At 41.4% G+C, this 27,455-nt stretch overlaps 1 protein-coding gene across 5 annotated transcripts in view; it reads left to right on the forward strand.

The window, feature by feature from the left end:
* The window catches only part of rasgrf2b (Ras protein-specific guanine nucleotide-releasing factor 2b), a 61,433-nt gene that overhangs the window by 2,305 nt on the left and 31,673 nt on the right, over nucleotides 1-27,455 (forward strand). For all 5 annotated transcript variants that reach the window (XM_074639391.1, XM_074639392.1, XM_074639394.1 and 2 more), the window contains exons 2-3: nucleotides 19,892-19,998; nucleotides 21,889-22,036. In XM_074639391.1, coding sequence (XP_074495492.1) covers nucleotides 19,892-19,998; nucleotides 21,889-22,036 — 255 coding nt within the window. The remainder of the gene's footprint in view (nucleotides 1-19,891; nucleotides 19,999-21,888; nucleotides 22,037-27,455) is intronic.

Here is a 27,455-nt window from a genome sequence, read left to right on the forward strand (position 1 = left end):
ATATATTGCACAGATACATGTATTTCACATTCAGTGTATTAATATTGCACAGATTTATTGTTTGTTCAGTGTCCGTATGGCCCAGGGAATTATGCTATGATATGATTATTGCTTGTCAAACTTTTTTATAAAATCAGAATAATGAAAAGTACAAGTTCAGATTGTTTCATAACGCCCATGTACAGTAAAAAAAGAGCAAGTGGCTCCTGCAGCATCAGACTAAAGTGTCTGCAGCAGCTCAGCTCTGCAGAGCTCCAAGAGCTCCAAGTGCATCGTCCCCGAGCAGGTGATCATCCCCCAAAGATTCAGATGTGCAAATGGGAGTAAAGCTGGCTGGCAGGAGAGTTAGGTGTCTTCTTTCCAACTCAAAGCAAACAACAACAAAAACAAATCATCATCATAAATGTATTTCTCTCTTTTATCAGTTTGTTTTTTTTCTCTCTGAGGTCATGGAATCTGCTGATGGCATTCATTTATAACCTGTTGAATGTGAACCTGATGGTTTGCGACACATCATAAATGCAGTGAAGTTGCTCTGAACTCCACCTTAATGTGGATTAATCAGACAAGGTTGACATTTCTTCTTAGTCTGACAGCTGGAAGCAGCTGGAAGCAGCTGCAGCGACGCAGCAACAGGTTCTTGTTTTTAACCTCATGAAGGCTATAAACTTATGTTTTTATTCTATATGTATCACATGCATATTTAATACTTTCTTGACTCAGCACTGCACATCATCTTTACATTTAATGAAATATTCATTCCCAGGATCCCATGTTTTTTATGGCTGTAACATTACATCCATGCTTCGTTTACTGCAGCGTGGCATATTTAGTGTCTTTAGAAATCTTGTCATGTGAACTGCAAATTAAAATAAAGCCCTTTTGGTTTAAGTAATGCATGTTTGTGCAACTTGGATTTGTAATAGCAGACCCACTGCTGATTAGGGGTGTAAGAAAATATCGACAAATAATGAATATTGCGATATTATGTTGTGTGATAATGTATTGATTCTCAAAAACACTGTATTCATTTTGTATTAATAGTTTACATCTCAAAGTAGTGCTATGATGTTGGATGTTACAGCGACTGCAGATCCCACTGTTCTGATTGCATAAAAAATAACTATTTTTGCTCAGATTTTATGCATACGAGAGTGTGTTCTTTATACTATGACAGTTTTCCTAAATTTAGATTAAAAAATCTGGTTATACTTCATTTTACAGGTCTGCAAATTTCATGGTAATTAGGTGATAATTAGTTACCTATTTGAAATTTCTTTGGAATTACTGCCAAATTACCCCAATATTTACCTCAAAATGTATAAAAAGAAATGACTTTATTTGTCTGTCTTGACTCTGGACTTTTATTATTATTATTTTATATCTATTATAAACATTATTTAATAATTATATTCTGCTATTTCCCAATAAGCAGTAATAAATAGCTGGTAATTTATTTAAAACATTTCCAGGAAAAGAATACAAAGTTAATTGATATGCTTTATTTCTCTGCTGGTAAATAGATAATAATTAGCATAATAACTTATTTGAAATTTCTTTAAAAAGCTCCCTGAATCATGACATCATCTACCAGGTTACATTTGTGTCGACAATAAGTCACACAACGGTGAGATTTGATCAGATGTGTCTTCTATTAGTTTTCAACCTCCGATGAAGAGCGGCCGCTCCTCAAGCCTAAGGGCCCTATTTTAACCATTATATGCTATTTTAGCATATCATTATTAAATAATGTTTATAATAAAGTCCTTTTCAATCATGTTTTGAGGTAAATATTGGGGTAATTTGGCAGTAATTCCAAAGAAATTTCAATTAGGTAACTTGTCACCTAATTACCATGGAATTTGCGGAACTCACAATATATCGCCTTGCTTACGGTATCACAATATATCGCAGCTTATTGAATCGTAACCTTCTGTATCGTGATACGTATCGTATTGCCAGATTCTTGCCAATACACAGCTCTACTGCTGAAGAGCTTCATGAAATATGTTGGGCAAACCTGTTGGTGTCTGCGCTCCCTGAAGTTGCCTTTGCATTGTTGCTCCAACAGTTAGGTCTTGTTGCTAGGAAACATTTGAATTACCATTTGCACATGCGTTTCATTGAGAAAAAAAATGCTTTGGCCACAATCAATCCTAGGGGTTATACCAATCAAAGAATCAATCTGTTTTTATAGTAAAAAAAACAACTTTTACCCCATGAATGTAATCAGAGAGCAAACAGAGTGATTTTCTGTTTCTGATCCCAGTTTTGAGCCGGCCTCTGGGAATGTGTGCATGTGTGTGCACAGGCATCATGCCCATCCATTAAAATGTAGGTGGGGGGAGGGATACACTGGAGAGCATTGACTTTTTCACAGTTTGAGCAAGTATTAAGGAGACAGTAAGTGGATGCACAATTAACCACACGAGAGGTCAAAAAATAGTCATCAGAAAAATATCCATCCCTGTCGATTCCCCTCCTGTACTCATACAGATATGTCTGTCTCTTTAACGTTACAGTCACACAATTCATTCCAGATGTATGAAATGGAGAAAAAGGCTTCAGGAGAGCCAGGAGAAGTGTGGTTTTAATCAAGTCATACATAAAGCAAAGAAGTCTTGATTTCTGTAATTGAGTTGTTATTAATGATGAAAGCAGGACATCTCTCTCTCTCTCTCTCTCTCTCTCTCTCTCTCTCTCTCTCTCTCTCTCTCTCTCTCTCTCTCTCTCTCTCTCTCTCTCTCTCTCTCTCTCTCTCTCTCTCTCTCTCTCTCTCTCTCTCTCTCTCTCTCTCTCTCTCTCTCTCTCTCTCTTTCTCTCTCTCTCTCTCTCTCTTTCTCTCTCTCTCTCTCTCTCTCTCTTTGAGGGCAAAATTACATCCGACCGCTAATATCGCCACTGATGTATATAAGCCCTTAAAACCTGTCTCTTCTGATGTTTCCGAGCTCGGCAATTATGATGGTCTTATTTTATCTGCACTCCAAGCTGACTGTCTCTCTCTCTCTCTCTCTCTCTCTCTCTCTCTCTCTCTGTCTCTCTCTCTCTCTCCCCATCTGTCTCACTCTCACACTACAGCTGTGATGTTTAATTAGGGTTATTTTCAATCTGCCCTCAGCTGAAACCGCGTGTACTGCAGTGTAACTGTTTAACTACATAGCCATGCACACAGGAGGCATGAAGCAACGCTGGCGCTGGCATGTTATTTGGGTTATGAGGCTGCATGTGTGTGTGTGTTTTTGAGTGAGTGTGAATCAAGGAGAAGTCCCGGGTTTTATTCCTCGTGCGAGGGTTTGGTAGGGTAAAGTGAGAGAGGGCCTTCTATCTTTCCCATCGGGCGCTCTTGTTCTTCACTGTGTTTCTGTGCGGTAGAGTGAGTCTGCCAGCAACCTGCAGTATTACACCCCCACAGTGAGCCACAATGCAACCACACAAATAACACGCATCTACTGCCCCCCCTTCTCTCTCTCTGTTGTACTCTCAGATAGACGCAAACCCTTCAAATAATTTGGAGAGCGTTCGCACTGGTCGGAATGGTTTCCACAGCGACAGTAGGCGTGCATTGCTGATGTGAACACATGTGTGTAAAAGGCCCGTAGATTTAGCTGTGCATAATTGTATCCCCCCCCCCCATCGTCAAGCGTTGGGTTGTGTTGAAGATTCCCAGAGAGAAGCACAGTTCATCAGAGGCCATGAACCAGGGGAGATGACTGTGCAGGCTCCTGGTACAGGCTCTCACGCATTGACTACTGTAACTCCCTACAGGCAGGCCTCCCTGCATGCACGTTCAAACCTCTGTAGATGAACGCAGCAGTGCGACTGGTCTTCAACCAACCCCAAAACAGCATACGTCACGCCCCTGTTCATATCCCTCCACTGGCTCCCAGTTGCCGCTCGCATCAAATTCAAAACCCTGTTGCTCGCTTACAAAAACAGAAACAAAAACGGCTCCCGCCATACCTGAACTCCCTCATCCTGGTCTACGTTAAGGCCTATAGAAAGGAGGCTGGGTCACGCGTCATCAACGCGTCATATCTTTGGGGGTATAACACATGCGCACTTAAATCTGGTCTGCACTCGCCGAAATTGAGCCAATCGCAACGCACGACCGCAGCTTCAGTAACACTGTGCATGTGTTATACCCCATACCCAAAGACCCGTGACCGCCCTGACCCAGCCTCCTTTCCATAGGCCTTGGTCTACACTCCCTCCCGCCTGCCTGAACTCCCTCATCCAGGTCTACACTCCCTCCCGCCTGCAACGCTCGGCCAATGAAAGGCGCCTGGTACTTAGGGATGTGACGGTGAGGACATTTTCCCACCGGTTAATAAACTTGTGATGACACCGGTGTTACCGATTTACACCGGACATTTTACAAGAAAAGATGATGCAGCGCGCTTACTTTGATCTTTAATGGCAGGTGGCGTTGTGTCTGGCCTGTCCGTTACAGCTTTTGCTACAGGGCTGCCAGGGGTCTACCTGGCGCTCCGTCCTCCTTGCAGCGATTACCTCATTAACGTTACGGTTCCCTTATTGGGTTTAAATCTGAAATATTGCCAAATAGGCGCGTTTGCTTCGATACCAAATCCTCTGCCATCGTCTTATCTGTGTGGGAAATTGCAATAAAAATATTTTGTGCCTAATATCTATGAATAATCGTGATCTCAATATTGATCAAAATAATCTTAAATCAATGCTGTTTTAAACTGACCAACAAAAAGTTCAGCTCTAAAATCATAAAGCTAAATGCATCAAAGGGGCTTCTTCAAATTAAGCTTTTTTTTGTGCTTCTGCTCCCCGCAGGTTTAGGAAAAAGTTTCATCAGCGGAATTTATGAATTCCTCTGGTAAGGGAAGAGGTCTGATTGTTGTTTCCCCTTGATTTCCTGCATTGGGTATTAAATATAAAAAAACAGCATGGCTTGGAGTCCACAGAAAACATTAAATAGTAAATCACCGTTACTTGACATGTTAGGTGTGGCTGTGGTTTGGTAGGTAGAGCAGGTCGGATATCAGGGTTGGTGGTTAGTGGTTGCCCGCATGTCAAAGTGTGTCGCAACTGCTCCTGCCGCTAACACAACCGCTGTGTCACGTGAAAATACTGTATGAGAAAGATACATGAATTATGAACTGGTAATGAAAGTTCAGTCTGAGAGACAGACTCGGTATGGAGGCCCTGAGGTGCAAACATTTTACGAAAATGATTTAACAAAATGCAACATCAACAACAACTTATTTCGGAAAACAAAAATATTTTTTATTTTAACTAGAAGAGTAAAGTACCTGCTGTTTTTATAATTGTGATTTGTGTTCACCTTGCACAGGTGTTCGTGCTGCATTTAAAAACATTTTGCACTCCTTTTTTTGGTTTTGAAAAAAGAACAGATGCACTTGTTTGTTTGTGTGACAGTGTCTATAGCAGCCTTGTTAAAAAAAAAACACATCAAACAGCACGCCATTTTAGTAGCTTCAATGTTTCTGTCCAAAACTAAGTGTAGCCAGATAGTTGTGTATACTGCAGCAAAAAGTTGTATTCATTGCCAAACTTATGATTTGTTTATGAAGGCATTACATTGTGTAAAATAATCAGAACCAGCCTTACTTATTTATTGATGAATCATACAATATGTTGTGTTGTGGCCTTTGCACCTCAGGGCCACCGTACAGTAGGGCTGTGTATTGGCAAGAATCTGGCGATACAATACGTATCATGATAAAGGGGTAACAACTAAATATACAGATATATTGTGATACTGTAGCAAGGCGACATATTGCGATTCTTTTCAAATCTAATTTTAGAAAAAATTTCATGGTATGAAGACGCACCATAAAATCAGAGTAAAAAAAGTCACTAAGTGATTTGGCTATTATGGGGACTAACATCATCACACATGAATACAATTGAGCTCGTTGGATCCACAAGAGTCTCGGCTTTACAGAGATACCCAATTTATGTAATTCCAAGACTGTTTATGGACCCCAGTGTGCAGAAATATTCAAATACACCATTTTAGAATAGGATAAAATAACACGTTTGTACTGCATGCAAGAAACCGCATGTTTTCTGCCCCAAACTGCATGTGATCATCATAAAGTGGGCATGTCTGTAAAGGGGAGACTCGTGGGTACCCATAGAACCCATTTTTATTCACATATCTTGAGGTCAGAGGTCAAGGGACCCCTTTGAAAATGGCAGTGACAGTTTTTCCTTGCCAAAATTTAGCGTAACTTTGAAGCGTTATTTAGCCTCATTCGTGACATGCAATCATGGATTCTTTAGATTTTCTAGTTTCATATGATGCCAGTATCTTCACTCTAGCTTTAAAACTAAGCCCGCTACAACCTCCGAAAGACAGAATAGCAGTGGGGTCCGCCGGATTTTTAAGAGGTTGAAATTTAGCAAATTCCCCCACTGTGGGACTAATAAAGGAATATCTTATCTTATCTTATCTTAAATATTGATACAGCATTTTTGGAGAATCGATACAGTATCACAAAACATAATATCGCGATACTCATGTGTATTGATATTTTCTTACACCCCTACCGTACATAGACACTTCAGTGTCAGCATAGATATGAATTAGGAAATGAGGAATATTTTTCAGGTGTTCCTCCAAGACATGGATGCTTGTTATGTTTGAGTTTGCAGAATATGAGGTTCAGTATCGTCATCAAGGATGCTTCAAAAGAAATGGACCAATTAGCTGTTAAGAGGATTGAACCTGTGACCTTCCCTCCATCCATGCGTGATGCACACGGCTGTAGTGAAGTGAAACCGGAACTCTCATTAGAAACTTAAAGCTCGGTAGAGATATCGGAGGTTAATTCAGTGTGTGATCTGGCTGCTTTGGCTTTAAGAAAGTGTGTTTTTCTTGAGTTATACTGTCGGCACATAGGGACTTCTTCTCAACAGTCTCATTCCTCGGTACACTTGATGCAAGAAAAGTCGGGGTGACACTTTAGAGTTGAAGTGTCAGTGCTGACTTCCTGATGCATGTGTGTGTGTGTGTAATTATTTCTCATTAGAGAGCTCGTCTAGCTCTAAACGGCCCTCTCAGAGCCTCACGCTAATCGTCCGCATCAAGGAACCAATTCTTCTCATATTACTGGAGTCTGATCTGCTTTCCTCCGCAGGCTGCTTTTCATTTTCCTCTTAAGTCTTCTGCCAAGGGCCTGAGCCATTATGGCCCTCATTAGTGTCAGATAAGAATTTACAGCTGGCATCTGCCTTTAAATCTGTCTCTTGTGTTTGAAATAGTGCACTAATCAAAGTATGGACTGCTGTGAGGGTGATCTTACTTTCAAGAAAACACTCCTGGTACAACAACAATGTTCTTGTGTCTAACTCAGAGCATCTATTTCCTGTTCTATGAAAACTATTGTCTCCAAATTGTCAGATGAACTGAGAAAGAAGTAGTACAACATTTTGGGAAATATGGTTGTTTGCTTTCTTTCAGAGAGTTAGATGAGAAGATTGATGCCACTCTCATGTTTGTGCGTCTGGATCTACAGCAAGGAGACGATTAGCTCAGCTTAGCATTAAAACAGAAAGCAGGGTGAAAGGCTGGAGCAGTGAGTCTTGTCGTCACCATGGGGTGGCCAACCAGATGCACAGAAGTTGGAAAATATTGAGCTTAGGTATTGTTAGGATTTCTTTTTTTATTCTTTAAAAGAGAACTTTAATTATCAAGGAAGCAAATAAGTGTATTCCCATAATATTAACTTTCCTTTAATGCTGCTCTAATACATAATTTCATATTAACAATAACCATCATATGATTAAGAGTGATGTGAAAGAGCTTGCTAGTAGTGAATAAGCCACAGAGAATTATCATCAAACTGCAGTTTGTAACGGTTCGTATGATATCTTACCTTTTTCGTTCGTTTTTCCTACGAATGTCCAGCAACACGTGTCAATTTCCGCTCGTTACATGCATACAGTCTTTTCAAAATAAACTTCCATCTTCACAAGAAAACAATGTCCTTAGGTTTAGGCAAGAAAACCTCTTAGTCAGGTTTAGGAAAAGATCGACTTGGATAGGATTAGGAAACAAAAATACTTAGTTAGGTTTAGGAAAAGATTGTGGTTTTGTTTAAAATAACTCCGGGAGTGGCGTAACTTAAGTACGTAAGTTACGTAACAAACAAAATCAACGTTGACATCTGGTTTCACACGGGACATGAGCAGCGGCCTCCTGGACGAAAGTCCGGTATTTTTAGACCCACCCATGTACCCCGATCTACTCCCACTCTTTATATTCCCTGGTTCATGATTACGTGAATTACACACAAACTGATTTCGCGGGATATACACAAATTACTTGCTTTTCGTAGGTATAGCTACGAACTGTGTATGAGACCAGCCTGCCTAGGGAGCCTTTTATTGTCTTTTAGCTCATTGTTTGGTTTTGCTTTTACAGCTCACACAACTTGACTGTTTTGGTTCACTCCTCCTCTGCTCTCTTTAGTGTCATTTTCAGCAGCTCTTTTCAGCAAAAAGCTTTAAAAATCCACTCTGCACTTCCTGCTCAGCTCCACATTTGCTGATTGTCTGTCTGCAAAATAGCAACACAATACGAATGTGTTGCACCGTGCTGATCAGCCTGTCGGGTAAAACTGAATTTGTCAGGGCTAAAATTGTTTATAAAACGTGTCAGTCACCGTGCACGCTGCCTCAGGTTAGGCAGAGGAGAGGTGAGAATAATACATAGAAGAAACATCCCAGCAGGTATATTTCATCACATCTCCTGAAGCGGAGCCGGGCTGCTCAACGGGGATGCCCTGGGTGATAAAAGCTCTCGGGGCATCCAGATCTTCAGTGGTTTTATTGTTGTTGCTGCTGGAGCTGCTCCCATCTATTATACATGCTCCTCCTGACACCAGCTACAGGTGCTGATGTGGAGCGGTAACACACACACACACACACACACACACACACACACACACACACACACACACACACACACACACACACACACACACACACACACAGGAGAGTATAAAATAAACTTTAGCGTCAGGTAATAGGATTGTCAAGTAGTTCCATGTGTGTTTGTTGTCTGTGCAGAGTTTATGAGCGGTGCATTTTACAGGATCAGTTTAGGCAATTCTCAAGGACACAGTAAAACAGATTTATACGGTGTGTTTAGACGCCTCTGCTGTTGCACGGTGGGAGTCGTAGAGCAAACTCTCCAATCCAGCATCTATTGCATTACGGCAGGCGGCGGCAGGATGTTTCCTCAGGCGATGGAGTGACAACTGTGAAGCAACAAATGTGTACGACGGGAGAAAAAGCTTTAGTGATAGCTAGATATGTGTGTATTAATAGTTGTCCTTGATTTATGTAGAGTAGGAGGACAGCAGTGACAGTAAACGGTGGAGGAGGAGGAGGGGAGCAATCTGTTTAATCTCCAGATAAACAGACAGGTAATCCCTGATCAGAGTGTCCTGAGGCGGGCACAACAGTTATTAGTATACTTATATATGTGTATGTGAGATAGTTTTATGTGAGAGACAGAGAGAGAGACGGCCCCATACTTTGTTGTCAGAACTTCTTTGAAGGAAGTGAACAGCATGGAGGGCGATGAAGAACCAGCATGATGCGGGATATTGATTCAGTGATTGTCACATTAGCTGCTACATCATTAGTTGAATTCAGCGGTTACATAAAGCGCTGCTGCCGCCGCCGCTGTCGGATTAATGTTTTTGTATCTCTTCACAATGACAAGTCAACAGGAAATTAAAAACCTGTTCTTGCTGTTTGGATTTCTGGGATTACAGAAAGGGTCTGATAGGAATAGAAATGTGCAAAGAGGGCAATTTAAACTCAAGTGAGAAACTGTCAAAACCGTCACGTTTACTTTTACATCTCATGTATTTTTTTTCGTCATATTAGGTGATCTATTTGTTCCGGCTGTCCTACAACAAAAGCAAAGGGAACAAAGGGAAAACATTTCAAAGGAATAGTTTGCCATTTTGGGAAATATCCTTAATCACATGGTGCCTTCAGATGGGGTCGTGTTTACCGTGTTTACGAGTTGGGCCCATATGAACGCCCCCTCATGTCGTACTCACGACCTCGGAAGTGGAAAGTTTCTGAAATTACAGAGTTCACAACTTGTGACGTGTTTTTTCATTTTGACAAAAATGGCGGAAGTTATGGAAGTTATTTTTTCGGTGCATAATGAGTTAATATATTATAATTTTAGCTGTATATTGTTTGTCTTCGTAATTGTATAATATGTCTGAGGAAAATGTTGATATTCCGAACGGCCTCATCTTTCTCCTCTGTCATTATGTCTTTGCATTTATTGCTTAGTGTTACCCACTTGCTAACTTACTAAATTGTTAGCCTCTGTGGCTACTAGACGCCGACAGTAACGTTGATATTGCCGTTGCTTAGCAGCGGTGTTCTCACGACTTAACCATTTGAACGGCAAGCATATTGTTCACATGGCTTCCCATGTTGTAAACACAGCTCACCAGTTTCATTTGAATGCACCAACAGTCTTGCCAAAGTTCTGAGTGCTGAGTTCTTGCTATAGTTCGTACCTAATATATTTTTTCAAACTGTGTTTTTTTGTCATGAGTACTTTAACACAGAACACGAATATTACGTGTCGAAAAAGCCACGTAATTTTTTTGCCGAAACAATTTTCTGAGCTTTCGCACCGTGAATAAAGGCATTAATAACCAATCACGTTTTGCAGAACGGGATGAGTTGCACCTATATCACAACTTATATCACGTTTGTTGAAACGGTACAATAACCGAGACACAAAAATGTCGACGTCTTATGTGCCTCAGTGACTTCCTGGAGTCTTATTGTCATTGTGAGACAGGCCACCGTTCGGACATGAGAGTGGTATTGATCTTCTCCTCTAACGCTCTTCTTTTAAAGAAGTGAAGGCCGACCGAAATGTCTTCACTTTTACAGGAAGTAACTGTATATGTGGGACTATTTCTTGGCTGGGAGCGGTGACTTCCTTGTGTCTTGTCATCGCTGTGAGGTTGCCTAGCAACCAGAGGAGACTCCAGGACGGTCTCATGAAATAAAAAATGGTAATTTTTACACTTTGGCTTTTGCACGGATTAAACAGACAAGATATGACATAGTCATTAGTTAGCTTTAGAGGTGTTGGTAGACAGATTTTATTACCTTTGGAGAGAGCCATGTTAGCTGTTTCACCCTCTTTCCAGTCTTTATGATAAGCTATGCTAATTGACATTTAACAGACAAATGTGTGTATTGATCTCATCTAAATCTCGGCATGTGAAAAAGCATATTACATTTACTAGGTCATTATTTACTATGGCAAATGTGATGTATAACACCTGGCCACTTATTAAATAAGATGCATGGGTAACAGCCTACTGTACAGTAAAAAACTGTCACATTTATATTAATGAATGCACAAGGTTGTCATGACAATAGCCGTTTGTTTCTTTGTTCTTGTCCTCGGAGCGTTTTATGAAGCTACGTTCGGCACAAAAAAGACATTATTGCCCCTGTGGGAGCACGACAGGAGCTGACAAATGAGAGGAATATAAAGACGAGACGGGTGGGTGGAAAAAAGTGAACCCTTCTTTCCGGCAGTATTTATCTCTCTAAAGCTTCTTCTCACAAATGACTTTTATTGTTTCAGTAAGTGATGTAACCCTTATCATGGCCATGTGCATGTCATCAATTTCACTCTGTCGAAGCCAAAAAGATTCTGCTTAGTTGAAAAACACCCACCGTGTTAGAATAATATCATATATTTTATTTTGTGCCTCTTGGCTTTTTCAGTATTCATACTCTCTGTTTGGTCTTTTCAAACCTAAATAATATTTTTTTGCAAATATGAATTCGATAATGTCTTGCTGATGTGTTTGAGGCATCATTCCCTCATGAGAATAGCAACAACAGGTGGTTTGAGATTAGTTTTAATAATCGCTTGTGATCACTACATGCGGTTCTTTTGTAGTTCTGTTTTCTTCTATTCTTTTGAAAACACAACATGGTGTGTATGTACTGTATATACTCCCACACAACATCCAGTTCTCTCTATAGTTCCACATACACACACATGAATGTGGTCTTCTCTCTGTTGTATTCCTCTGTAATGGTAATTATCGCCCTGCGGGGCTCAGGATCACTGAGCAGTCCCTGCTTCACCACAGCAGTGCAAAGGTGGAGACGTATTATACATCAGCAGAATCCAGCGGAGTCCATTGTGTTAAAACCGCTTGTTAATGATTTTTTTGTAATCAGCACATATGGATCTAAAGAATAGGATGAAACAAAAACCTCTGAAACTTGTCAGATGACAAAGGACATATTATCAGCCAACCTGTGATTGGTTTTCCCTTCAGCACTGTAGTAACCCCTTTCCGTTCCAAGATTTCCAAGATTTGGTGCTAAATTTAACCATTTTTTACCACTCGAGAATTGATAAAAATGATCAATAATCCCTCCAAAATACCATATTGAGACACTGAGACCTTGAGGGACACCATAGAAAAAGCCATGCTGTGATTTGATATCAAAAACTTTTGACATTTAGAGATTTCTGCAAGAATTGCATCTTTCGGCGATTGGATGGCGAGCACTTCTGTTGTGTAAAACTGCTCAGAAACCCCCTTATTGTCAATCTAGCTAGAAAAGCCATCCATCCTCTGAATGCTCTAGGTCACTAGTTTGTGGCTGTAAAGTTTCATGAGGCTGTGATTATCCTAGAGGTCACCACAGGTCATTTTATACAGTGAGGTCACGTTTCAAAAAATGGTCTCACTACAATGAAATGGCTACTATGGGGACTAACATCATCACACATGAATACAATTGGGCTAACGTTATTTAGCAATCTTTCCAACACGCTAACATGACATGGTTGGTACCAATGGATTCCTTAGGTTTTCCAGTTTCATATGATACCAGTATTTTCACTCTACCTTTAAAACTGAGCCCGCAACAACTTGTGAAAGACAGAATAGTGTCCAGGCCTGCCGGCTGGCCGTCAGAGTTTTAAGGGGTTACATTTTATAAACTGTGGCATTTCACTTGCTCATAGCTGCTGTGGAGTAACTTTCTTGTTCCTTCATGGAAACAGTTGGTGTTTGTACTGTTGCATACTTGCTTGCCGTATCTTTTTGCTCAAGGACGGCAGTGTCTTTTCTAAATACTCGCTTTTATTCAAATTAAGTTCAAACTTAGGTTATCAAAGTTCAAAGTTAGGCCAACCTTAGAGGTTTGACATTGATGGAGGTGAGACAAGGCGTGACGATCTATTTTTCTGACCTACGCGGCTAACACAGTTTTTTTATTAGGTTATTTGTATGAAACATTTCTCAGAATTTGTGAACGCCCTTACGTTCATGCTTATATTTATATAACCATGCCAGTGGTTTTGCATGTTTTAACCCATTTACTGTTCTGCAAAATATGTACAGGTCACACGCACCTTAACCATTTGCAAACTGTCGTGTTTTAGAAGTAGGGCTGTACCGCATACCATTTGCCTTTTGGGCATTTTTGGGCTTCAAAACAGGCTTCGGTGAGAAATATTCAAAGGTATTCGAAGCTTTGTGGAGCAGCAGGCTGACATGTTCACCTGTCTGTCTCCATCTCGTCCATTTCAGTGCCGCTGCAGCACTACTGTACACACTCTCACCTCTAAACACAACATCAGCGATATATGTCTGAGAATAACCAACGATAATTAATCTTGAATATGAATCACGAATAATGTTTTGGGATTATTCCTAATTCATGGGCTATTCTGGGATTCATACTTTATTATTACATACTTAAAACAAAACAATAAATCGAAGCATTCGACTACTGAATTGGAGGTAGATTACAATGGCAATGGTCGAAGCATTCGGGTCAGCCCTATTTAGAAATCTGACTATTTTTTCTACTGTTCTATTCAGCTATTGATTTCTAATCGTTCCAGTATGATATGAAAATAGCAAACATTTGAAACTAACTTAAGTTGCACAGTCCATTACATTGAACATTAAAGGTTCTCTATATGATATTCAGAGCATTAATATAGCAGCAAACAACTATTTTGCTATGTAAAGATATAGAGGAGTAATGTCTACCTGAGCAGAGAATGAAGTCTCTCTTCCTCTGTGTGTGTTGTAATCAGAACTTCTCCATGATTTCGTTAGCGTGCCCAACTGGCTAGTTCACGGCCGTCGCTCTGCACTGCCCTCATACGGCGGTTATACAGCTGATGACGCTTTCCTGACAGACGGCGTTGTTGCAGGAGCTTAGCGCCCACCCTTGGGTTAACACTGTTAGCTCTGTCAGCAGCGTTGATGTTGTTTGCACTTTTAGCTCCGTTAGCTGCTAGCCGCCGGCTCAGTTGGCGCCATGTTGAGAGCCGTTGAGAGGCAATAGAAATGTTCTGAATTTAGTTTTGAGCACCTTTTTAGTCCCTTCATGGTATAGTCCTCTCACACAGGTGTTGTCACATGTTGTCTGATAAGACCTCTATTCTCAGGAGTCCTGAGAATAGAGGTCTTTAAAGAGACGGCTCACTGGTTTTCATGTTGTGTCGAAATAAATAGAAACAAATGGCTACCTGGACACAGCATGAAAAATGTGGCTAAAGAGCCGTAAGTGTATAACATGCACTCAAAAGTACAGATGATTTGTAGTTAAGAACATACTGGTCTTTTAAAAACCCGCGGGGGGGAAATAATGTAAATCCTGCAAAAGGAACAATCATGGCAGATAAACGGTACTTCCTATAGTTGCGTTCTGCTGTAGCCTATACTTAAACTATATACTGTATACTATACGTGCTCCATGTGGCACTTTCTGTATTGTCATTCAGCCTTTCAGTACTCTCTGTGTACACACATTTAGTCCCAGTGGGGATCAAACCTTCAACACTGTCAGCACTCGTCCCTTTTTCTACTCATTGAAGTGAACAACATCAAAGCAGTAAAATGCCAGTCGCTGTGAAAGGCTGAGAGAGTGAGAGAAAAACACGAGGTCCATCTGTGGTTCTGTACAACACAATTTGGCCTCCCATCAGTGCCGATACCAAAGCAGACAGCAGTGTTGCATCATTAGTTGCTATTCCAGTCCCCCTAATCATCAGCGGATCCCAACACGATGTCATCTCTGCTTTTAAATATTTATAACACGCGAGTATTTCTGGATCCCCCGGCCATCGTTTGCTTAGTGAATCTATTACAACCAAGTCCGGTTTCATCTTTGACTCTTTAATCTTTAATAGAGAAATTTCACTGAGGGTGTGTGCGGTATGATTCCCCAACGTTCAGTCTCACTGCTCACCTCTGTTCTCAGCAGCGAGCCAGTTTTAAATGACTGACCCGAAATTGCGTCTGAATAATGTTCCTTCATTGTGCCCTTGTCTCGCTCAGTGGTGGTAAAACACACTCTTTTGTGTCACGCTGTCAGTCTCATTTTCTATAATAGCTATTCCTCAGATTAGGTGAAAAAAGGTGAGTGGCAAATTGGTCGTCGGTGACATAAAGAGTAGAAAAACGCGCCTCTGTCTCTTTGTCTCTGTGTTTCTTTTGCTTTTCCTCTCTGTCTTTATTTGTTTAAATGAAATCTCTTACAGTACAGTGGAGGCCCCGAGGGATGGAGGCTACGTTTGAGCTGATTTGAAGGGAGAGAGAGAGAGAAAGGTCCTGAATGGTGCTGTAGTTGAGTTGGGAAGCTGCGTGTTTTAACAGCTCAGAGGGAGACGGACCTCTTACTGCTTTCACCGTGTTCCTCTTTGACTAATGAGGACACGGTACAGCGTTACAGTGTGTTTCACTGCTCTGCATTGTTAATGTTTTCAATGCCATGAGGTCCAGCATGATGCAAAAATCTACTATAAAGGATGTGATACCATTAAACTTTAATGATTGCCTGGGGGCAATTGGGTCACTGCTGCAGCGCGTAGCAGGAGTATATGGCACATATAAAGCATGTATAAAGCAGACTTTACTTATTTAAACATACAAACTGACAACTTTAAAGTGGAAGTGAAACGTTCAACCAAGTTATGCATTTCCACTCTAATGAACAATTATATAACAAACATGACAAATGTCAGCATTTAAAAGAAAAAAGCAGCTTTGTTTCACCTTTCGTTGCAGTACTCTAACCCGTAACGTCACAAGCATGGTTTGCTCGGCTAAGTAACACAGATACAACGGTAGAGACTGTGAAAGACGGAGACTGAGGAGACACAGGACAGAAGGAGACAAAACAGGGGACACTATTCTATTGTTCCAGGATGTAAAGATGAGTTTTACAATGTTAAAACCAACGACAAAACAGCCCATTTCAGAAACTGCCGCTGAAACGGAGATCAGTAACGTAGCTATAGCTAGACGAAGCTACCGGCAAGTTACGTAGACAAATGCTATAACGTGGATTTCAAAATAAAGTAATGCTTTCGATGTTATTTTCTTGGCGACCCTGTCTTTGAACGGTCTGAATGAGACATTAGAGGAAGAGAGACAGGTGATCAGAGATGGAGAGAGCTGCAGCTGGACAGTGCCTGTCGGAGGGCTCTTTCAGTGCCACTAGTCAGCGCTGCAGTAACGTTACTGATCTCCGTTTCAGCTGAAGTGTGCGTCACTCCCGGCGCACTTTCCCTTAGCGTTTAGTATTGCAGCGGATGGGTTAACATTGTAGTTAATGGAACGGCTGGTGCGTTTCATGCCGGCGCTGAGGGGCACCTCGTGTGGCCATGACAAAGCGTCGGTATTTGACACCTTGGGAATGAGAACGGGCTGTTATTGCAGCAGAGTGCTGTTGCTACAACGACCATTTCTTCCACCATTGAACATAAAATAGGAGAATCCACTACAGTCGCTCTCATTGTCATCACTGTATATGTGATAATAACAACAGGGACATCTGTGTGTGATCAAAGCAACTACTTTATGTGAATCAATACCAACATGGTGTGAAAATGTTTATGACTTTAATAAGGCTATAAAAGGCAGATATAATGTGCACTCAATAACCATCAACTCCATCTATATACTGTGTGATCTTAAATGTGCAGAGGCTCAGAATATCCACCTGGATCTCTAAATTAGCTAGATAGTTTGATGTTCTACTTAATGCTGCTTCCTTCTCGCGTCTAAAATTGCAGGATGGATCAATAAAAGCATTAAATGAATAGAGGCAGCAAATGGAAGTGCAAAACACAGCGGAAGCGTCGGATATTGCGTTGCCATGGAAATGTCATCTTGTTAGGCTGTGACACAATTTAGAAATATGTACTGGGTTAGGAAATATTATGTAAGCACTCTCTCTCTCTCTCTCTCTCTCTCTCTCTTTCTCTCTCTCTCTCTCTCTCTCTCTCTCTCTCTCTCTCTGTCTCTCTCTCTTTCTCCCTGTCAAAGACGGTTAGAGCACAGATTATTGTTGATGTAATAAAATCCAGCCAGCCAGTGAATCGGAATGACAGATAGATAAAAAAGCAGGGAGAGGAGGATGGAGATGGAGATGGAGGAGGGTCTCTGAGTAACCTTGGTGACTCTGTCCTCACTGCAGGGGCCGAAGCCCGTCCGTCCTCCTGCAGGGTAAAACGTCTCTCCTCTGGACTCAGTGTGGTTCAGCGGATCCTCACTGAGAGAGACACAAAGAGAGTATGAAGAGATGTGGGGATGGATGATGGAGGAGGAGGAGGAGGAGGAGGAGGAGGAGTGGGTTCCCACAACAAGAGAAGTGAGGATGCTGGCTGAGCGGGGCAGAGGAGGTGGAGTGGGATGATAGGTGGAGTGCAAAGAGAGAGAGAGAGAGAGGAGGAGGAGGAGGAGGAGAGAGGTGGTTGGATGATGAGAAGAGAAGAGAGAAAGTCCATGCAGTCTTCTCTGTGTTCCCTGACTAAGAATAGCAGCTCTTCTGGTAACCCAGTGCCCCGGGACATGACCATTTGAATAAAAGCCTCTATCACTTCACATAATGCCTGCTATCCGTGTGTGTGTGTGTGTGTGTGTGTGTGTGTGTGCTCTACTGTAGGTGTGTATGGCAAGCTGTTTTAATAGCTAAGGAATTAACTTTAGAGATATCCATAACTGCATTTTGACTGGTCAGAATTCTTATTCCAGATATCTGTAACGTCATTTCTGACTGGTCACAACAACAGTTAGAGATCTCTGTAGTTCAGGTTTGAGAGAGAGCTGGAAGGTGAACAGAAAACACTCACATGCACAATGCCTGTAAAGTTTTACAGCACAATCTAATACAGGAAGTGATTCCACTTCTTGGAGGCGTGTTTTGTGCACGAGTGTGGCTGTATTCAAAACTGCGTACTATACTAGTAGTACCTACTGATTTGGCCAAAATGTAGCATGTAGTAGTATGCGGGCAAAAGCAAAATCAGTATGCCAGAAGTACCAGGATGTCGTACTGATTTGGAAAAAAATCTCCAGTATGCATTGGCCCAGTCTACCTCACCTACTGTATCCCACAATGCAAAGCGCTGGACCGCTACAGGCTATGGTTACAACATCAGTCAAAAACGGCTTGTTTTTTACATTTTTCGTAGCTACTGTATTTCATCACTAAATTCAATACTGAATATTTTTGAGGCGAGAAATCAACTGTGTAGATTTTGAATATGGACAGTTTTACGATATTAGATGGTGAATCGAACATTTGCATTTTACAACTTTTAGGACCTCATGATTTAAATAAGGGCTATTAGAGTGTTCGTACTGGGGAGTTGATTCACCAAAAAAAAAATGATCCGCTGAGTTACAGACATCTCTTTCCCGATGTAAGTCTATGGGGAAAAGTCTTTTTGGGGCCCAATGGCATCACATGACGGACACGGAAGTTGTAGTACCGCCTTTTGGCCGCTATGAAAATTGGCATCAACGACCGGCGCTCTTCCTGGGGGCTTTGTTGCATTGCAGTGCCATAGTATGTTTGATAAGCTTCCGCGTCCCACTTGCCGTAGCTGCTAACTTAATTACAGATATCTGCAACGTCATTTCACCAAGTCAAAACTCTATGTCAAGATATCTGTAATTACATTTTGACTATCCGTAACTCCAGTTTGAGATATCTACAACGTCATTCTTACTAGTCAAAATGTTATTATGTAGATATCTTCAATTGAGGGGAATTAAAGACATCTTGAACTGAAATTCGGACTAATCAGAATTAAATTGTAGATATCTGAAACTGGATTTACGACTAGTCAGAATTCAGTTGCGGATATCTGTAATTTCATTGTGGATATCTGTAATGAGAAACCCAATACACATGAATGGCAAAAGTAGTTTGAATCGTACTAGTCAAAATGTAATTACGGATATCTAAAATTAGAGTTTTGCCTGGTCAAAATAGAATTAGGGATATCTTGCATTAAATGACGTTGCAGATATCTCTAATGAATATCCCGTCCAGCTATTAAATGCCATAAGAGTGTGTGTGTTGCATGTGTCTGTATGTAAGTGTGGGGAAGTATTTTGAAGGCAGATACTCAGGGGAATTCATCAGAATAGTAAGCGAGACAGACAGGAAACGAGAGAGAAAGAGAGACAGGGAGCGGGCTAATAGATCTTGATGATAATAGGCTGGTGGAGAAGAGCGGCACGGACCATAACGCCGTCCTGTCTGTGTCCTCTGCCTGCTTCATGTGGAACTTTATATGGGAAGAATCTGGGCAAGAAAAGAGCGTGAAAAGCAAATGTAGTTTAACGCCATGTTTCCATATGTGAGCGCCATATGTCTGATTAGCTGTGACTCGCATCTCAAAGGAGCCACCGAAACATCTTGAGCTGTAAAGTGAAACCGTTGGCACCACTGAGCTGTTTTGTTGTAGATGTGTTAGGCGTCAGGGTCACATATATAAACAGCTTTTCTCTCTTTATATCTCTCTCTTTCTCTCTCTCTCTCTCTGCAGCACTACTTCCTCATCGTGTTTGGTCATGACGGACAGAAGCCTCTGGAGCTGCGGACGGAGGAGGAGAGCGAGTGCGATGAATGGGTGGAGGCCATCCAGCAGGCAAGGTACACACATAGTACTGCATAAAGGGTGTTTGTGTGCTCTGTTTTGTACAGCAGGAAATATGACATCAGACAGCATGACCACAGTTTGATGTGATGTGACAGAACATTAAGATTAGAGAGCATTAACACTGGTGGTTTTTCATTTATATATATTACAGCCCATTAAATATAATTTACTTATTGTGTTCCAAAGAAAACTTCACTTTCTGCCCCTTGTTTCTCTTCCATTAGTTTCACTTTATTTCAGTGCGGTATGAAACTTGCAAGGTTTGGAAAATTTGATACGCAGTAATCCATCTCTTTTTTTTGTCAAACTGGCATTATTGTGGCATGAAGTTACTGCAGCAACTTTTGAAAGCTCCTCCTTGCTGGTGTGTTTCAAAGAGGCTCAGACATCTACGGTCTAGATCCCAACAAACCAAATGTGGGACAAAGAGTATGTTTGTGTGGGACAATGTGGGACACGTTACCAAGGCTGAGAGGTAGTCTACAATTTTGATATAAAGTCTATCTAACTTAAATAACAAACATTTCTATTCTGCCCCTTATCTTTGAAACATCTTTGCCAGAATGAATCCAGAGATCGGCACATCTCTTGTCGCTTCATGTCATATTCTCCCCCCCCGTGTGAAATTGAAAAATAACTGGCAAATTTCACCAAAAACTGAGAATCTCCTTCCACCGGCTTCTAAATACTTATAAGTAGTTTCACAGTCTTTGTTGTAGCTGCTCTTCCTTTTCTTTGTGTTAGTTTCCATCATATTCCGCCTAAACCTGCAGAGCTTTGTGACTTTGCGGTGACTCGCAATTTTCCCCGTTGGGCGTAGCGTAGCAAAGACGGTGAAATGTTAACCTGCACTTGACCCACGTGTGAGCAGTTTGACAGCAAACACAACCTCGTGATGACAGCCTTCATAGGATAAAAAACAGATTTAAAAAATAAAGCGTCTGTCCTGCAGCGGTTTGACTTTTGAGAACTAGAGCCAATGAAAATGTGGGACATCGTCTCAATATGTGGGACGTGGGACAATAAGGGATAAAAATACTGTGCAGTCCGTCGTAAAGTGGGACACCTGGTCACCCTAATCTAAGGTTTGAGGTTTGCAGTTTGGACACGGTCGTCCTGAAAAAGATAATGTGCATTTGATAGTTTCAAAAGCGTGTATTGCTTGTATTGGTCACTGGTCACTGCAGATTCTGAACCTCTTTTGAAATTAGCGGCCGACTGAATCCACATTACATTGTAACCCCTTCCATTAAAAGGCCCTACACACCTGCGCCTGTTTAAACCTTTTCTCTGGACTGTGTGGGCATGTTGAGACAGAGTATGATTGACATATCCGCCTATCAGTGTGGTAGCTTTGATGCACCTATTAACCCTCTGAGACCTGCACGATCCTGACTGACTTTACTGTCTTTCAGAGGCTCTGGTAGGTTCAGTTTTAGGGCTGGAGTGGCACTACTGATATCATATGAAACTAGAAAACCTAAGGAGTCCAATGCTACCAACCATGTCATACTAGGGGAAGAGGCTAAATCACGCTCCAAAGTTGGGCTACATTTTGGGGTCACACTGACAGCTGTTGTTGCCTGTTGGGCTGCAGTTTGCCATGTTATGATTTGAGCATATTTGTATGCTAAATGCAGTACCTGTGAGGGTTTCTGGACAATATCTGTCATTATTTTGTGTTGTTCATTGATTTCCAATAATAAATATATACATACATTTGCATAAAGCAGCATATTTGCCCACTCCCATGTTGATAAGAGTATTAACAGATTATATTATACAGTATTTGAACAGATAAAAAAGGTGTGATGAATTAACTATGCACAATCATGCATAATAATAACTAATTAATAACGTTGTGGACTTCTCTGTATTTTCAGTTACTCCGACATCATCATTGAACGAGAGGTGCTGATGCAGAAATACATCCACCTCGTACAGATCGTGGAGACTGAGAAGGTGGCGGCCAATCAGCTGCGCACACAGCTGGAAGATCAGGACACAGAAATCGAGAGGCTCAAAGCAGAGGTAAAGCACGCATGTTTACATTTCTGTTGGGTCACAAATTAAACCAAATACCGACCCAGTATGAGGTCAAGTTTACCAAGTACCCATTAGCATTAAAACCACTGGGTCACCAGTCACACCCAAAAATGGTTCAGGGTTATTTATATTATTTCCATTTGGGTTATTCAGCCATACCAATATGTTATTTTGACCCAGTAATGGTGTCATATTTACATTTCTGTTGGGTCACAAATTAAACCAAAACGGGTGGTTATTTTTCACCCAGTTTAACGTTATTTTAATTTTTATATTGGGTCATTAATTAAATTAGACCCAGGTTTAGTTTTATGTTGTATTCCCGTCGGGGTATTGACTCATATTCAATTCAAAGTAAAAAGAGACTGTTTTTTGAGTTTTCTCGTGAACAAACACATTGACGTTAACATTAACTGTTACTCAAACGCATTGTGTGTATCCTTGACGTCTAACAAATGCATTTCCTTCCTCATAAAACATTTGCAAAGTTACTTTCTTTAATGTTTTAATCTGTGCATTGTTTACATCCATATTTACATGCTTGCAGTCTTCTTCTTCCCTGCCTTTGTTGGTGCATTACTGCATGTCTTTGAGCGATACCGCTGACTATTATTGATCAGCGGAATAACATGAAACCGGAGGCAGAAATGTGTTGCGTTTGCATATTTGTCTTGTCTGCGCTTGAACGATACAAATAAAACAGGGACCCACTAATAAAAACATTGCTCTATAGCGCTACAGGTGGTCAAAATCTCCACAGGGAACCTGCAAGACTACATTTCCCAAAAACTTGTTTCTACCTCATTGTTTTACAGACATTGAAAAACGGTATTCATACACATACTTGCCAACCCTCCATATTTTCCCTGGAGACTCACGTTTTTCATTGCCCTCTCTCGGTTTCGTCCCGGGGTCACAATTCTCCTATATTTCTCACGATTTATGACGGATTTTCACACCTTTTTTTCTTTTCGTGATCTCAACCTGTTTCTGGCGCTGTACAGCGTGTGTAAGCCCTACTGTTTCCACCCACACAACAATGCAGCCACACCTAATGTTGTTTACTCGCAGACACAACACGGTTTGAGCTGCACTCGCCGCACATCACAACGTGCAGCTACCAAAGTTGGGCTTTACTCGATGCAGCAAGAAGCTGCAGTGGCGTGGCGCAAACCATTGGAAATAACAGGTTTCAGGGCGCAGTGGTGCCGTTGTTGCGTTGTGTCTGAAAGGACCTTCAGTGAGTGAGAGGAGAGAGAAATGAAGAGTACTAAGAGAGAGAAATACTCAAGCAGGGGCAAAAAAATGAACTAGAATGGCACTCGGAGAGCGCAGACCTCCACCAAGGTGCGGGACTTTAAAAACAGATCACAGCTCACAGCTGGCGGTACCGTGAGCTGGTCGGCTTATTATTAACACTGTGTGTTTCCATGTAACGTATCGGCGGATGCCTCTCTCATTCAGCAGCCTTGTTATGTCTGTATAACGTTACACTACGTTGTCTCTCATCCCGTAAACTACCGCTATGTTCTCTCTCACTGCGGACGGCCAGCAGCTGCAGCCGCACCTCGATGTCTCGCCACACATCCACACACGTATCTCTCTGCTCACAGAAGGAGGCAGGGTCACTCGTCATCAATGCATCATCAGTTACACTGTGCATGTGTTATACCCTGTGGTCTTAATGCTCAGGCTGTTCGGAATCCTTAAAAAAATTCCTTAATCCGGATCATGATCTGGATCGCCACCAAAATCTAATGGATTGTTCATTGTGCTACACCCGACCACTCCAAAAGATTACACTGAAATCCATCGCGAGTAATCCTGCTAACGGACAGACAGACAGACAGACAGACAAACAAACCAACAAACCAACGCCAATGAAAACATAACCTCCTTCCTAGGCCTTCGGCCTTGGCGGAGGTAATGAATGCATTAAAACTGATGAATATTAGCCTAGTTTCCTACCAGAGATTCACACAAATTCATGCCAGAGGGGCGAATTATTCTGTATTCTTTCCTGAGAATTAAAAGTAAGATTAAAAGTACTAAAAATTTAAAATGCTGTTGCAGTGTACTTTATTTAATTTTCATTCTTTAAAAGTCACCAGAATGCAGTAAACAAAGTCTCTGAAACTCTAATTTGATTTGATTTAGAAATCCTCCCTATTTTTGAGGTCTCAAGGTTGGCAAGTATGTGAATACATAAAGCTGGCATCACTCACTCACTCACTCACCAACACGCCCACACAACTCTGCTGCCATATACAGTATATATATATATATATATATATATATATATATATATATATATATATATATATGTATCCCTATGGGTATGCAGTGTGTGTGTCTTCTCTTCTCACAGCTGTGTTTATGGCAGCGGAGGAGGAGTGGGTGTGAGCGGTGCTCATTCTCTCTGAGTGTGGGAGGAGAAGCCCACCGCTCAATAAAGACATCCCATCAGCTTCCTTGCAAATTGCTGCTAAACCGTTACGCTTATCGAACGCAACACGTTTCTGCTACGCCGTCACAGCAGGATAAATCAGACATGCGCGCTCACACACACAAACACACATAAAATCAAGAGCTCCCAGCAAGCATGCTGATGCTGCAGGAACCAATGCACGGGCATCGATCGCAGGGACGTCCCACACCAACACACATGGACGTACTGAGGAGAGATGCTGGACAGTGCTGGCTTTCCGATAGTTGTATTATCACTCTTTCCATCCACCACTATTGGTTTTGTGTTATCAGCCCTACTTGTATTAGTTATTACAGCTGCTAGACTGCTATTGTGGCTGCTTCTATATCTCTCTCTCTCTATCTCTCTCTCTCTCTCTCTCTCTCTCTCACTCTATCTATCTGTCCCCCCAGCCGGTCTCGGCAGATGGCCGCCCGCCCTGCGCCCGGTTCTGCTCCAGGTTTCTTCCCAGTAATCGGGGAGTTTTTCCTGGCCACAGTGCGCTTGGTGGATCCTGTTGGGTCTCAAAACTATGGTGTACGGTCATAGACCTGCTCTACATATAAAGCGTCTTGAGATAACTTCTGTTGTGATTTGACGCTATACAAAAATAAATTGATTTGATTTGATTTGATAAAACACAACTGACCTCTACGACGCTGTTAATCTGAACTAATTACAATTCTTTCTCTCACACAACAGCCGGTAATCACTGGTTTATGGTAATTAGATCAATAGAAGCAAACAATAAGTGAGCTACTCTGGATCCTGACGTCACTGTCAGTCACATTGTTTTGCACATTTACGAACAGTTTGTTTAATGCAAAACAGTGGAGCACAGTTTGATATATGATTTTGCATTAATTTGCCATATCTTGATATATAAATATATATTAATATTCGATTTTTTTTTGTTTATTCATGATTTCAACCATTCAGTATTTCCCAGCCAAAAATGAGTGTGTATTGGGCGCAACATAAAACTGACCTTTTTTGTGAAAGTTTCCTGGAGGGAAGTTAGTATTTTGGTATTACTCATGAGTAAAATAGACCATGTGTACCCACAACTGAAACTTTTAATGTCCTTTGGTGTTCTCTGGGCTTACCTAAAGCACAAATGTGAAGAAACTTTCTAAATCAGTCAAACCATTTGGGGACCTAGAGGGTCTACGACCTGGGATACGACCTGCACCCTCACATGTTAAATCCAACGTGGTAATCACTACACATCCAGTAAAGTATGGAAACACTTTGGGTTTCACACATTGCAGGAAAAGCAGAGCTAGACATCACGGCTAAAGCTGCATGCTTACTCCGTCATGGACAGGAGTCGGCCGTCACTCTCACCTCCGTGGTCAAATGGGCCGACGCTACAACTGTAGAGCACCCATATACTTACATTTATGTTAAATGCATTCAAACGGCCCCGATGGAGCCGACCATGGATGGATAAAGAGAACGGAGCTGACGGGAGAGCTAGAGACGGACTTGGAGAAGTTAGAGGAAGTAGACACGTGTGACTATGTCAGGTTTTCAAAATAAGGTGTTAACAAAGGGAACTGTATATACAAAATACATATATGGAAATAAGATTGATTGGATTATATTCACCAGAAGTATGAAACATGACATGTCCCTTATAAATTAAATAGAAAATACCACTAATTTATGAGGGAAATGTCTTTATTCTTTGATTTGTGGGTTGATATATTTGCCTTCAGGACATCTCTGATTACATACATGCTGAAAATCAAACATTTTTACTGTATTAATTAAGATATTTTCCAAAGTAAAGGTCCCTAAAAGTGTATGATTCAACTTTTTTCAATGGTCTAGCGTTAAAAAAGTACAATAAATCGCAATACATATCGAATCGGCACCCAAGTATCGTGATAGTATTGAATCGGGAGATAGGTAAATCGTCTAGGCCCTAATAAACATGTGCCTGATTGAAACTGAGTTGTGGTCTGAGCAGCCGTTGGCCTTGAGGGAAGCTGGGTGATTGTTGGGCCAGCTGCTAACATCTCCATAAATCACAGCTCCGCCGCCATTTCCAGCTCTGTCTCGGCTCATCTGTGTCAATAATGGCTCGTATAAATACTTGTATCGGCTGTCTGAAGAAATAACACTGTGTTTAGCCTGCTACTGCTTTAAGCTGTAATTCTCCCTCAGATTAACAAGTGTGGACGCCTCTCGTCGCTACACGCTGTGATCATATCTCACCGGTTACATTACAGTTGATAATGAAAATGCAAAACAAAAGATATAAGGAAACATCTGCCTGTGTAATTGGGCTTCTCATGAAAAAGGGATTAGACTTTGAGAGCCGGTCGGTGATCCATCTCATTAAAACACACTCTGGTTTGTTTGTTTACGTGTGTGTTGCTCTGTGTTTATGAATAATTAAACCAACTAGCCACTGTAACTGTCAACAGTTGGCAGGCCGGCTCCTCTCTGCTGCCATTTGCATGGTAGCGCTGGTGAGTAAGGAAATGAAGATGAAAGTGTGTGTGTGGCTTTGCTTTGGTTTCATCTTTCATGATGATGTCGTCTGGAGGCCTGGAGGTAGAAAAGCAAATAGGTGGAAGTAATATAGTACTAGAGACAACCTCTGCAGGCTGGGTTCATTTCAACATAGCGTTGCCAAGAAAACCCTTTTACCAGCTACGTTTGAAGTTAGTCATCACTGTTATTTAAAGAGACGTGGTGATATTTATTATTAGGTTTACTATGTGAAATGAGATTTTTTTTTTTTTTCCACGGCTTAATAACATTTTTGAGTATCTTGCCTGGTGTATTCCCGTTGTGATGTGTGGAAGATGAACTTTCAGCCAGCTTTTCTCACCTGCGACAACGAATCTGACGCAGCAGTCTGAAGAGAGTATTTCACGGCTGCGGAGAACTGTCATAATTAGATAGATTACGTCTTTAAAAGGC

This window comes from Sebastes fasciatus, chromosome 6 (assembly GCF_043250625.1).
Source record: "Sebastes fasciatus isolate fSebFas1 chromosome 6, fSebFas1.pri, whole genome shotgun sequence".
Classification (NCBI taxonomy): domain Eukaryota; kingdom Metazoa; phylum Chordata; class Actinopteri; order Perciformes; family Sebastidae; genus Sebastes; species Sebastes fasciatus.